Genomic DNA, 14,217 nt, shown 5'->3' with positions numbered 1-14,217 from the left:
ATATGGGGACCTGTTAGTTTATTTCGGACAGTACTTTTCACTTGAATGCATGAATTAAGTTGCTAACACACTATCGCACCGCACCAAGGTCATTGTGGGACGCACCCATAAGTAAGAGGGAGAAAGAGATATCGCTTTCTCCCTTTTACTTATGGGTGCGTCCCACAATGACCTTGGTGCGGTGCGATAGTGTGTTAGCAACTTTATTGAACAAAATTCATACAGAATTTTATTGTAATAAAAAAAATTGAATGAACTAACTGTTGTTTCAAACGTTTTCAGACATTAATATTATTATATTAAAAGCTTGATAATATTTATTGGCGTTTTAGTTTCGCTTGGACCTTAACAACATCAATTTTTTTAACCGTTATATCATTGTGTTGCCAGTTATAAAATAGATATTTACCTCAGCTGTTTGTAAACGCCGCCAGTTGTTGCCATCTTTTCGTCCGTCACCGTCAGTCATTTTGTTCGGTGGCTGCTATTTCATGGTTGACGAAATCATTGAAAATCTTTATCATCGGAGGTTAATTTTCAAAGTGACATTATGAGTTCTGGTATGCCTGAATTGGGCTCCAAAATAAGCCTAATATCTAAAGCCGACATACGTTACGAAGGCCGACTTTTCACCGTCGATCCTCAGGAATGTACCATCGCTTTGGCTAGTGGTAAGTTTGACAAATGGATTCTGTTGTCGTATTATACTTCATAGCATTTTCCTTTTTTTGTCTCGTAATCACTTTCTAATTGTATTTCGAGTATATTGATGATGTAATTTATCGTCCGACCTTTTGCCTACTTCTCCGGAGAGCTCCGAATTTTTTCCCTCCTTTATTATTTTAGAAGCGTATCATTGTTTATTGGAAAACTACAAAATTTAAAATTACTGCATTCAATAGCATTTTCCTATAAAGAAATGCCGATTCATTGCCTTATAACGTGGCAAATGTAGTTAACTCTACCCTCATTCAGAAAATGTTAAGTTTAGTGACCGCCGCTTGGCTTTGATGACGTTGATAATGCTGTTAGTTCCCTCGTAAACAACTACTTTCCTTTGTCCAACGGGCCCTTTCTTATTTTAACTTAAATTGAAAAGGTTAAACATTGGAACTTGGAAAAGCTTTTTTCATAATAATGTTTTTTAGTTACCTGCTTCTAACTAAATACTGTCTCTTTCAGTGCGATCCTTCGGGACTGAGGATAGAGAGACGCAATTCCCAGTCGCTCCTCAGAGCCAGGTGTATGACTACATCCTTTTCCGGGGCACAGATATCAAGGATATCAGAGTTCTGAACAATGTCCCCCCGCTCCCTAATGACCCGGCGATCATGCAGATGTCGGTGCCGCCGTCGCTGGGCGGCGGCGCCGCGCCGGGCCAGTTCCCGCAGCAGTTCAACCACCCCGTCATCGGCCAGACCCAGTACCCGCAGTACCACCCCATGGCTGGTTTCCCAGGAAGTGTGCACGCTTCACTCAACAAGACGAGTGAGTTGTCTCCGCACACATCGGTGGAGCTGCCCACGCAGCACATGCCCATGACCGCTCCTATCGGATCGGGAGTGATCCACCACAACCAAGTGAAAGACCAAGGTTTTCAACAGATTATTTTCAAGCCACCGCTTTCAGAGATGCTACATTGCGATTTTTGTCATTTCTCAAGCAGATGCTTTCAGTTTTCTATGCTTCAAGTGTCTGCTTTGGAACTAACCATTAATAAAACTAATCATGATATGCATGCTCATGTATTACTTAGCTTACTTAGTAATTAATGCCATTCACCATTGTATTTGTCTACCCACATCTAACTAACAGTAATAATTAGTGATTAAGGTGGTTCGCTTTTCATACAAAATTCAATCAAAGCTCATTAAGTAACTACACACTATTAGTACATAAATATTTCCGCATTTATCTTCCTTCGAATATTCGTTTGCGCGAAATTAACAGGAAAACAATGTTTCATACAGAAATCATGCAAACATCATAGTTAAATTTTCATCAATTTTACGTATGTGTGTGTCACAAATGTCGTGTACAGATACATTTGCGACGTTGCCATACCATTTCCGACGTTGCCGGGCTGACCACGGCGCGTATTTGGAGTGCCGTCATGTTTAGTGCAATTTTGTTGACACTGACGTTTGACAGGTACTTAATTGACCTAAGCGAGAATAAGTACCCGAAGTTCGTCAGCTTAGCTAAGAACTATCATGGCGTGTTATGCAAACAGTCGCTTTTTTGCTTACAAACGGAAGATTCCCGGTTCGATCCCCAGTCATTGTATGCTGGAACATAACTTTTTGTATTTTTGTTACATCTAAATTTCGTATTGTTTTTTTTATTTATTTAATTTTTCTTATTATCATAAATCGATTGATTAAGTATGGGCTACACGTATTCGTTTATTTTTGACAAAGAAAATTAGAAATTATACTCTACCTAATCTCTCTTATTTTTACAATCAGGACATCTTCACTGCAATAAAAAAGAAATGTATAAAATTTCCTGTGGTTAAAAATAATGGATTTTGTCTATGAATGAAAAACACAATTATTACTATAGTTTTTTTTTTTTAGCATTAGAAATAAGGTAAACAATCTTGACGTGTCTTTTAATTGAAAAACACATTTTAAAAATAAGTTACGGCAAATATGTAACAATTATAAATCAAATACGATCATTTATATTCTTCTGCTTTCATAAGTAATAGTTTTTGATTTTTAAAAAGCGTTTAAATCTGTGTGCCTAGCCAAGATGCCAGTCGTTCGCTCCGTAGCGAACGTTAGGGTAATACCTCTCTCTATCACTCTGCCATATTAATGCGACAGACACGGCTGCGCTTCGGTCGCTACGGAGCGTAAACCATTGGCATCTTGGCTAGGCACCCTGGTCATCTGGAAAGCGAAACACATACGGAACGCGTTTCTATTACCCAATACAGTAGCCAGCTGCAGATTCGGTTTTAAAGTTAACTATACCTAAACCTGGGTGCCTAGCCACGAGGCAGGCTAGTAGAGTTCTCTTTCACCTTCAGCAGAACCGGGAGATCCAAACCTACCTACTTTTCATCTAATAATCTAAAGAATCAGTGCATGATTCAAACTTTACCGGTCGCCGTGGTAAGACCTAGGATTTACCATATCGGTGTTGGTAAAAGCCCAAAGTAAACTAGTAAGATTTAACATTTCGGGCTTTTACCGATCGGCATCGGTAAAACCTAGGTTTTACCGGTAAATCCTAGGTTTTGCCGTACTTCGGGCTTTTACAGTAACATATATATAATAATTGCTCGTTTAAAGGTAAGATAACACAAAGGAGAAACAAAAAGAAATTACCTACTCGCACCAGTCTTGAACCCCAATACTCTTGCACGTATTTCCACGAACATACCGTTACGCTAATGCAACATACTTACCTACGTTGTGTGAAATTGTCTACTACAAGGATCACGGAAACACTGTTTGCATGTGTGAGTAATAGTAGGAAAAAGCGTGACAGCAACACTCCGTCGAATTAAAAAGGTGGTTTTTGCACAATGAAGTATTCAATGTTTATTTTAATAGTTCAATATTTATTTAAAGAGTGCGCGAAACATACTTTTAAGTATACAAATACCATGACCATTTTACAAAAAAATAAAACCTGAAATTTTGCAAAAGTGGTGCCATCTAGCGAGAGTTAAGTTTTGAGTAACCTAGGCGAACCACCTTAACTACTCACAAGTAATTCTTAATCTTTCTGCTACAAACATTCACTTAGTTACTAATATAATTTTACCACAGGGTGCCTGGTGTTATTTAAAAAAAACTAGTGCTTCTAATAGACTACTAAAATCTGAATGATCTGACTAATTGGTTTGTTAACCCTTTGAATGTCACAAATATTGGGGTATTAAAATAGGGTCAATAGGTACCACATTGGCATACTGAAAGAGTGTGTTATTACAAAAATTCCTTTTAATACTTGTAGAATTTTCATTATTTTGTGTTGTTTCGGAAACTTTACTTTTTTGATCATACAGATTATGGGATTGATGGGAACTTGAACAATTTATGTAAATTAAACATTTTTCCATCTCAATATTGTCCTATGACCATAGACAATAAGCCCCCACGTAAACTGGTGATGGTGCTCAGTGGAACACCACCCTAAATAGTACTTACGTAAACTTAAAAAATAAAACAAACAAACCATCTGATTATGGCTAGAACAGCCCAATGCAGTTACAAGAAAAAGAAATTTTCTGTAAGAAAATATAGATTCCAAATACTTTCTAGTACACATTTTTGTGTAAACACCTCAGAATTGGTATGGTATATGAATTGTGGCAATTAAAGGGTTAAAACTAACCTCAATCGAAAATCGCAAAACGCATTTTACTTGGTCTGTTGCTTGTCTGAGTTAGGCTCCTTAGGTCCATCACATTTGCTTTCAATACAAAAAATAATTATCACTATAGTTCGTTTTTTTTAGCATTAGAAAGAAATCCACAGAAGTAAGCGTACAGTTTTTATCAGGCTCTTGAATTGTTAATAATTATTGAATTATCTAATGTAGCATGGTCAATACATATAATTTACTTCAAATTATTACCGCTAAAAGTGCCGGATTTGGAACCACAAGCTTACTTCTGCGAAGTTCTTTCTAATGCTAAAAAAAACGGACTATAGATATTGTAGATCACGAGTTAACTTTTTTTTATTTTTAGGTTCGATGCTTGATCTTATTGGAGGAGGATCTCAGCAGAGCACTTCGAGGTCGGGAACGCCTGCCGTGGGCCATAGGAAGAGCCCTACAGCTGATCAAGGCACGCAGGTAAATGAACATTATGAACAATCAAATTCAATACATTAACTTCCTTTTGTATCTGGCCTGTTTACATTTTAATTTAGGATAGGTCGTGGTAATAGATAGAACACAATTATTATTTATTATATATTCAGAGTTCCAGTTAATTAACCTTCTGAACGCCAAACGACGCATCCATTTGCCGTGCCACTGACGCCACAGGGGTAAAATTTAGTTTTGTAAATAAATAATCTTTGGCGTCGTTGTCACAATTTTGCGTTGACGTCAATTGCCTATTTGGCGTTCAAAAGGTTAACGTCTATCTATGGATAACTAGTCTAATTTCCTCTGCTCTTTTCCATAATTACAATTTTACATATAAGATTTGTGCCACAGTCTACATGGTAGGTTTTTAGGGTTCCGTACCCAAAGGGTAAAACGGGACCCTATTACTAAGACTCTGCTGTCCGTCCGTCCGTCCGTCTGTCACCAGGCTGTATCTCACGAACCGTGATAGCTAGACAGTTGAAATTTTCACTGATGATGTATTTCTGTTGCCGCTTTAACAACAAATACTAAAAACAGAGTAAAATAAAGATTTAAGTGGGGCTCCCATACAACAAACGTGATTTTTGACGGAAATTAAGCAACGTCGGGCGGGGTCAGTACTTGGATGGGTGACCGTTTTTTTTTTTGCCTTTTTCTGCATTATGGTACGGAACCCTTCGTGCGCGAGTCCGACTCGCACTTGCCATAGTTATGTAACCATACATGCGTGTACACTGTATGTGTACTGTCTGTGTACCATCCATCACACACACTGTTAACTGTACATCGGTTGTTTGTACTGGCTTTGTGTGGAAGTTTGTAAAATGACCCATGAAAGATCCAATTTCCTGGAGATTAAGTTACTGGAGCTGTGTGTGTGTGTTTGTGTATGTGTGTACTTAAGACTAAATATAGCCTGTTATAATATAATCTCTATATTATAACAGGCTCTATTCTCTGGGTTTGTGAAAAATCATTATGCTCATAATTTGTTTTAGAGATAAATGAAGGGTACACGGAAAGATCATGTCTAAATAGTCACTGACAACATTTTGAGTTATCGTAGTTTGAAAGGAACGATTTTAACTAACCATATTATTTTTGTGTGTAGGTGTTTTTAAAGTGAGCAAAAATGAAAATGAAATGAAAATTCTACGTCATATACGTCAAAACTTGATAGAAGTTTGACAGTTATAATATAAATAAAACTTGCACTGCGTAGGCTATCAAAATCGCTGCAGACTTTTCTTGGTCTAACTCTAAATACAAAACATACGGCGCAGTACATCGCCATCTGTTTTGGATGTCAAACTAAGGGGCAGATATTTTAGAGTTTCGTAGTTACTTTATTTGATACAATCATTATTTTTGGTTACAATCGTTACTACAGTATAGGCTTCGTAGCGATAGTGACAGGAATTGTTTTAGGGTTCCGTACCCAAAGGGTAAAACGGGACCCTATTACTAAGACTTCGCTGTCCGTCCGTCTGTCACCAGGCTGTATCTCACGAACCGTGATAGCTAGACAGTTGAAATTTTCACTGATGATGTATTTCTGTTGCCGCTTTAACAACAAATACTAAAAACAGAGTAAAATAAAGATTTAAGTGGGGCTCCCATACAACAAACGTGATTTTTGACGGAAATTAAGCAACGTCGGGCGGGGTCAGTACTTGGATGGGTGACCGTTTTTTTTTTTGCCTTTTTCTGCATTATGGTACGGAACCCTTCGTGCGCGAGTCCGACTCGCACTTGCCATAGTTATGTAACCATACATGCGTGTACACTGTATGTGTACTGTCTGTGTACCATCCATCACACACACTGTTAACTGTACATCGGTTGTTTGTACTGGCTTTGTGTGGAAGTTTGTAAAATGACCCATGAAAGATCCAATTTCCTGGAGATTAAGTTACTGGAGCTGTGTGTGTGTGTTTGTGTATGTGTGTACTTAAGACTAAATATAGCCTGTTATAATATAATCTCTATATTATAACAGGCTCTATTCTCTGGGTTTGTGAAAAATCATTATGCTCATAATTTGTTTTAGAGATAAATGAAGGGTACACGGAAAGATCATGTCTAAATAGTCACTGACAACATTTTGAGTTATCGTAGTTTGAAAGGAACGATTTTAACTAACCATATTATTTTTGTGTGTAGGTGTTTTTAAAGTGAGAAAAAATGAAAATGGTAATGAAATGAAAATTCTACGTCATATACGTCAAAACTTGATAGAAGTTTGACAGTTATAAATAACACTTGCACTGCGTGGGCTATCAAAATCGCTGCAGACTTTTCTTGGTCTAACTCTAAATAAAAAACATACGGCGCAGTACATCGCCATCTGTTTTGGATGTCAAACTAAGGGGCAGATATTTTAGAATTTCGTAGTTACTTTATTTGATACAATCAATTATTTTTGGATACAATCATTACTACAGTATAGGCTTCGTAGCGATAGTGACAGGAATTGTTTTAGGGTTCCGTACCCAAAGGGTAAAACGGGACCCTATTACTAAGACTTCGCTGTCCGTCCGTCCGTCCGTCCGTCTGTCACCAGGCTGTATCTCACGAACCGTGATAGCTAGACAGTTGAAATTTTCACAGATGATGTATTTCTGTTGCCGCTATAACAGCAAATACTAAAAACAGAATAAAATAAAGATTTAAATGGGGCTCCCATACAACAAACGTGATTTTTGACCAAAGTTAAGCAACGTCGGGAGGGGTCAGTACTTGGATGGGTGACCGTTTTTTTTTTGCTTTTTTGTTTTTTTTTTTGCATTGTGGTACGGAACCCTTCGTGCGCGAGTCCGACTCGCACTTGCCCGGTTTTTTTTTTCTCACTTTGTTTTTATACAAAGTATTAAAGGCCTATTGTCTACACCCTATTAGAAGAAGAAGAAGAAGAAGAAGAAATACATTTATTTTAACGTCACAACATAGTACATGTAAAAAAAAGAAAAGTATGCAGACATAAAACAGATTAGGACGCTAAAATAGGATCCCCACTCAGCATGATGATTACGTGGATAAATAGTGAAAAGGTTCACACAATTATCTAAGAATGTCTTAGGTCATCAAATGGTTATAATTGCGTGTGTAACGATTTTGTCTTCGAGTTTATCGAATTGAATTCGATTGATGCATTCCTAGTGTTTTGCGGTGATTGGTAATTTCTCCTGTAGTAATTAAAATTCAATTATTTTAGAAATAGCTCTTCGAGTTATCTTCAGTATTTAGGTTTAGAATTCTATAAGTATGTTCTGCAGTGCTCTAGGTTTTACATAACTTGGACAAATTATCGAAACCTAGATGGATGGCAGGTTAGAAAGACAAATTTCGATTTAGGGCTGATTTAGACGGCGCGCGAACTCGCGTGCGATTTTAGTTACATTGCGGACTGATGGTTACGCCCAATTCAATCGACCGATCAAACCCGCAATGTAATGAAACTCGCATGCGAGTTCTCGCATCGTCTAAATCAGCCCTTAGGAATATTCGCGGTCCTGGACCTTCCATCCTATTTGTATAGCCTCTTCTTCTGAACTTTGAACTGTTTGCTTGGATTGATTTTTTAGATTATTTCTCGTAGTTCAGTATGCCTGTTGGCAAAGGCCTCCTCCAACTATTATTGCAGTCTTTATTAACTCTCTTGTTTATTAACCAGGCGGGTTCTATCGCGAGCGGGTCCGGGCAGCAGCGCGACAGCCGCCGCGGCAGCAACCCCAAGCAGCAGCAGCAACCCCGCAACCGTACTTCCTCGCGCAACCGCCAGCGCTACCCCAGCGGCGGCGCGCCCGGCCCCAACCAGGCCCAGCACCCGCAGGCCCAGAACCACCACCAGCAGAACCAGCACCAGCAGCAGAACCAGCACCAGCAACAGAACCAGCACCACCAGCAGAACCAGCACCACCAGCAAAATCAGCATCATCACCAGCAAGGACAGTTCGGAGGTACGTCTCGTTTTCTATTACATTTTATTTAGACTGTTTATCAATGTTTGTGCTTATGTTGACCTGCGTATTTGGGACGTGTTTGCATTGTGAATTCGGCATACTTATTTTATTTGAAAGAGGATTTAAATATAAACTATAGACCCTTAAAACCCAAAATAAAATAATAGTCAATGATGGCCGAAATACCGATACCGAGCGACTCTGCCGCGAACAATGCGCGCGCTGCCTACGGTCGAGGAACGTCTATAGTTCTATACTAGTCATTTCCTAGCCTATTCAATAGACGCTAAGCAGTTCGGTCTGTGTGCAAATGCCGTGCTTAAAACAAATGCACGCGCAACAATGCCGTGGTTCGTTCTGTGTGGAAACGCTAAGGCTCTGTATGCGCATTGCGTAAGTCTCTGTATTTGGTAGTTTGATTGTAACGTATGTTCGGTCCGTCAGGCGGCGGCTACGGTCGCGGCGGCTGGCGCGGGCGCTCGCGCGGCACGGGCCGCGGCTTCGTGCCGCGCAGCAAGAACCCGCTCAAGTTCGACAACGACTACGACTTCGAGCAGGCCAACACCGAGTTCGAGGAGCTGCGCACGCAGCTCGCCAAGACCAAGATCTCTGATGATGCTAAGCCGGAGGTAACTCACGTTTTATTTCCATAACAGCACCCCGCCCCGACTTCGCACGGGTTAACAAATTAATACACCTAAACCTTCCTCAATCGAATTGATATGTGAAAACCGCATAAGAATCCGTTCAGTAGTTTGTAAGTTTATCGCGAACATACAAACACACAAACAGAAGACGCGGCGGGGGACCATGTTTTATATGGTGTAATGATTATTAAACTATGGTCCAACTAATCATACAGACCAGAGACAGATATGTACTCAGATCTTGCTCTGAGTTTTATCTCTACGTGAAATATTTGATTAAAATATTGAAAGGATCATTTGTTTGTGTTAGAAGAATTACCCAGTTGCTGTGAATCTATACACTTAATAGAAAGCTTCTACGATTTTTTTTTCTTTCACGCACGTTATGAAATGTGAATACACTAAAATCTTAAATTTCTTTTCCAAATATTTAAAAGTCTTAGTACCCTATTTTTTCTTCAAATATAACAAGATCTAGGAACCTTTCGTCTGTTTTCTACTACTAAAGTGTAAAAAAAATCATCAAAATTATGTAGTTACTGTAAAGTTCCCGTTTTATACACTCAATCAGGATCTACAATCAGCGTCGACTGTTCCGCAGGAGCTCGCGGGCGAGCTGGACAAGAAGGACGACTCCGGCAACGAGACCGGCGCTGGGGAGCCCGAGGTGGACGACGACGGGTACTCCGGCTATGACAAGACGAAGAGCTTCTTTGATAACATCTCCTGTGAAGCGGTTGAGAGGTGAGTGATACAAAACTAGCAAGTAATTGTATGGTATTTAAGTTCATTCTGGCGCATTGGACAGAAAAGACGACTCTGGCAACGAGACCGGCGCTGGTGAGCCCGAGGTTGATGATGATGGGTACTCCGACTATGACAAGACGCAGAGCTTCTTTGATAACATCTCCTGTGAGGCGGTTGAGAGGTGAGTGACGAAACTAGCAACTAATTGCATGGTATTTGCGTTCAAATTCCCATCAAAGCAGTATCTATAGACCGACCGCTTAACTGAGTCCTCGCCTGCGCGCTACGGGGGCGACGGGGTGGGACGACGTGCGGGCGGCGGGGAAGGGGCGGCAGGCGTACGGCGCCCGCACCTTCTTCTGCCCGCAACTTGAATGAATCTAAAACCGCCTCGCGCGTTAATAGACCGTCACGGCTCTGCTCCTTTAATAATATAATATGTTCTGGTGCAGATCGAAGGGTCGCAGCCAGCGGACGGACTGGCGTACGGAGCGCAAGCTGAACTCGGAGACGTTCGGCGTGGCGCAGGCGCGGCGCGGCCTGTGGCGCGGCCGCGGCGGCTGGCGGCACAACCCGCACAACCCGCACCTGCAGCCGTGAGTACACACACACAACCTACAACTACGAGTAGGGTTGAAGATATATAAAGTGAGCCGATCTCTCGGACAAGTTTGAACAAGATCGGCTCACTTTATATTTCGTCAATTTTACATCTGCACCTCAGCCTTAAGGTTGTTCCGCCAGCCTAAACGATTCTCACCCTAAAGTGATATTTAGTCCACCGAATACCGTCCAGTCATCATCAACATCATCATCATTTCAGCCTATATACGTCCCACTGCTGAGCACAGGCCTCCTCTGATGCGCGAGAGGGCTTGGGCTATATTCCCCACGCTAGCCCAATGCGGATTGGGGACTTCACATACACTTTTGAATTTCTTCTCAGATGTATGCAATGCAGGTTTCCTCACGATGTTTTCCTTCACCGAAAAGCTAGTGGTAAATATCAAATGATATCTCGTACATAAGTTCCGAAAAACTCATTGGTGCGAGCCAGGATTTGAACCCGCGACCTACGGATTGAAAGTCAGACGTCATATCCACTCGGCTACCACTGCTTCTCTCATATACCGTCCAGTGCTATACAAATAATCTGTATACAATATACGAGTACATGTACAAGCTACAGCAATGTTTTTATGATGTTTACCAATTCTTATTAAATAAGAGTTATTGACCTAAAATCGTTTATTATAAAGTGGTTCTAGTTCTAGGTCACTGATATCTTATCGCTAAGTGACTTTATTCCGCATTGAATCGTAAAACTGCAGCAATGTGTATATGTTTTAAACGGCCTTCTAGTTTAGTAAAGTAAGGAAGTATAAAGGTGCTAGCCATTGAAACATGACAGTAAAAATAAACCTCACTGAAAATAAGTTTTTGACATAAACTTTATTTTTTGACTAATTTTCTTACCACAAGCAACTTATTACTCACCGAGAATTCTGAAAACCCCTAACACATTTAGGTTGCGTTGTTTCATCACAGAGTTTCTATGGCCATCTCCTATCTCCATCATCAGATCAGCTCAATAGTACCATAATATTGCATTGTCACACGACTTACATGTGCAAATTTTCAGCTCAATCGGCAATTTGAAAGTAGATTAAATTTAGTTTCTGACCTATCTGACCCACACTCACCAACTAAAAGAGCAAGTTGGGGCGGCGGTCGCCTCTGCGAGCGTGCGTTCAGTGCGTGGCTCATGTCATGGTCCGAGGACCGATCAGTGTTTTGGCGCGGATGACACGGCACAGCAGCGTCATTATTGCGCGCCTTCTATCTCGGGCTTAACAAACCCACTCTTTTATGTTTGGGTTATCCGCAGATGGTCTAGAACGCAAAATGACTAGTGTGTTGTTTTGCCTAAATCGCAATTAGTCTACATCGCAAACGGTCTAGAACGCAAAATGCCCACTTTTTATATCACCACATTTTACATAGGTAGGTTAGGTTCGTTAGGTATCTTCAAATGGCCGAAGGCCAAACAGCACAGAATAGGAGCCCCGCGGAGTCGACATCGCTATAAAGTTAAGATAAAACGGAAAAAATAATTCGGGCATTTTGCGTTCTAGACCGTTTGCGATGTAGACTAATAAAATTGCGATTTAGACATAACAACACACTAGTCATTTTGCGTTCTAGACCATCTGCGGATAACCCTTATGTTTCCGTAACGTTGTAAAATTGTAGTAGTATAGCGGGGAGCAGTAGACTATAAGTAACGTGCAGCATGTCGTATTTCCCCAGCTGGCGGCCGATGCGCGGCGGTCGCGGGCGGCCGCACCAGAGCCACCAGAACCACCAGAACCACCAGAACCACCAGAACCACCAGCCGCCCAGCCACGCGCAGCGCCCGCGCAACCAGCCCTCGCAGCAGCAGCAGCCCGCGCCCACCCCCGCTGCCGGTATGTTATGTACCACCACTATAATGTCACCTAATACTAGATTGTTAACCAACGTATGAAAGGTACTCATTTCTGCGTGAGAACGCCAATAGTCCGAGGCTGAAATGCCTGTCACGTGAGTTAAACACTCTACTTTTCATTTCGAATACGAGGAAAGTAAAATGCATGTGCTTTTTTTAAAAACATGACTACGTATACATTTTTATAGTATTTTTTGAAGGTACTTTTATTAATAATTTAGGCAAAACTATGGGGAGTCAAATATCAGAATGAAAATTGTATAACAAATTTCAATTGCTTATCGTAAAAAAAAAATCTTACTTGGAACCTAAAATGCTCTAGTGCAGAAACGTATCATTTTCTGCACACCTTAGTACAACAATGACCCTTTTTCAGAGCATGAGAAATGAAAAATCACTAAATAACTAATTTTAATAATAATAATTAGCTTTTATTTTAACGTTTCTTTATATGCATGACGCAAAAAAGTCATAAAATACTTTTAGCACATATCTGATCTCAATTAAGTATGGTTTGTTTTGTCCACAGCCAAGTAGGAGGAGCCACGCGGGAAGTGAATCAAATATCGAATCTTTATTTATTGTCGCGAGGACTAATCACAAATGGAAAAGTAACGGAAAAGTGTGTCGGTGATTAAAGTGTTTTATAGATGTAAATTGATAGAAAGGTTAAAGAAAGGAGATTACTGCGGGAAGTTATATCGGAATGAATATAGTTGAAGGACATTGCTTTGGTGTGATAGTGTTGTATCCAATAATGGAAGGAGCAAGAAGGAAATTCCCGTACGTGCGAGATCGAACAAATTGTCCAGGCGCGCTCGGCGCAGTATGTTGTAAGTATACGAGTGATGGAGTGGGATATTGGGCAAGCATTGGCATCTATGACCTCTAGCCGCCCAGAGACCTATAAAAAGGTCTCCTGTTCCATTCTAATTTGATACTTTGTGTGATAAAATAAAATTTAATTTTGCTATGCAAGGTTTGACGTTTGGGCGGCTAGAGGATAAACAAATTGCATGGTATTGTCGCAAGCTCACCGAACAGAATGTCAGGTGCTTGTGAGGCGACCGGAACGCCTTCCTGTACATTGTATCGAGGCTATGTAGTTTTGAAGCCGACATAGTATAATTGAAGACTTTATTTATAAACATGCCCAATTAAAATATATTTTCCTCGAGCTTCGTTTGTGCGCAGTTTGTGCCTAAAGTTGTAAAACTTAGATAAATATGAATGTGTTTTATTGTTTTCGAAGGTCATTGCACTTCCACTAAATTTTAAAACTTGGCAATGACAATACAGCAGCCCTACTTATGTGTTAGTGGTAACATGTTAGAAAATTGTGAAGGGTTTAATTTTATCATTCTCATGTAAAGTTGATTGGCTGACGGTCATCACAGATTAAATAAGATAAAAAGAGATCTGCCAGTTGCATGACGATGGTAAAATTAGCTCTAAATGTATGAAAATAATTGGATGACTTAGTGTTTTATTGACTGTTTTATTGTTAGTGATAGAGTAAATAAAATGTGATAGT

At 40.3% G+C, this 14,217-nt stretch overlaps 1 protein-coding gene across 4 annotated transcripts; it reads left to right on the top strand.

Moving 5' to 3' along the window:
- Positions 1-416: 416 nt before the first annotated feature.
- On the top strand, positions 417-13,566 carry LOC134668803 (protein LSM14 homolog B-like). 4 transcript variants are annotated; one of them, XM_063526255.1, is made up of 9 exons: positions 417-671; positions 1,183-1,593; positions 4,712-4,818; positions 8,513-8,798; positions 9,246-9,430; positions 10,020-10,192; positions 10,648-10,791; positions 12,506-12,663; positions 13,213-13,566. In XM_063526255.1, the coding sequence occupies exons 1-9, from the start codon at positions 551-553 to the stop codon at positions 13,218-13,220; spliced, it is 1,593 nt and encodes a 530-aa protein (XP_063382325.1). In that variant the 5' UTR covers positions 417-550; the 3' UTR covers positions 13,221-13,566. The 4 variants fall into 4 exon arrangements, with proteins under 4 accessions (XP_063382325.1, XP_063382326.1, XP_063382324.1 ...); XM_063526256.1 differs by having other exon boundaries at positions 418-671; positions 10,050-10,192; positions 12,488-12,663; XM_063526254.1 differs by having other exon boundaries at positions 418-671; positions 12,488-12,663.
- The last annotated feature ends 651 nt before the right edge of the window (positions 13,567-14,217 follow it).

This window comes from Cydia fagiglandana, chromosome 11, assembly GCF_963556715.1.
Source record: "Cydia fagiglandana chromosome 11, ilCydFagi1.1, whole genome shotgun sequence".
NCBI lineage: Eukaryota > Metazoa > Arthropoda > Insecta > Lepidoptera > Tortricidae > Cydia > Cydia fagiglandana.
The sequence above is the reverse complement of the archived record's forward strand: the minus strand, read 5'-3'. Positions and strand labels throughout refer to the sequence as shown.

What these genes read in the sequence shown, in the direction of transcription:
- LOC134668803 (XM_063526254.1), top strand. Translation starts at nt 551, where the DNA reads ATGAGTTCTGGTATGCCTGAATTGGGCTCCAAAATAAGCCTAATATCT. An exon ending in CAGCTGATCAAGGCACGCAG is followed by an intron (nt 4,819 to 8,512) that starts GTAAATGAACAT and finishes TTTATTAACCAG; the next exon opens with GCGGGTTCTATCGCGAGCGG. An exon ending in CCAGCAAGGACAGTTCGGAG is followed by an intron (nt 8,799 to 9,245) that starts GTACGTCTCGTT and finishes TCGGTCCGTCAG; the next exon opens with GCGGCGGCTACGGTCGCGGC.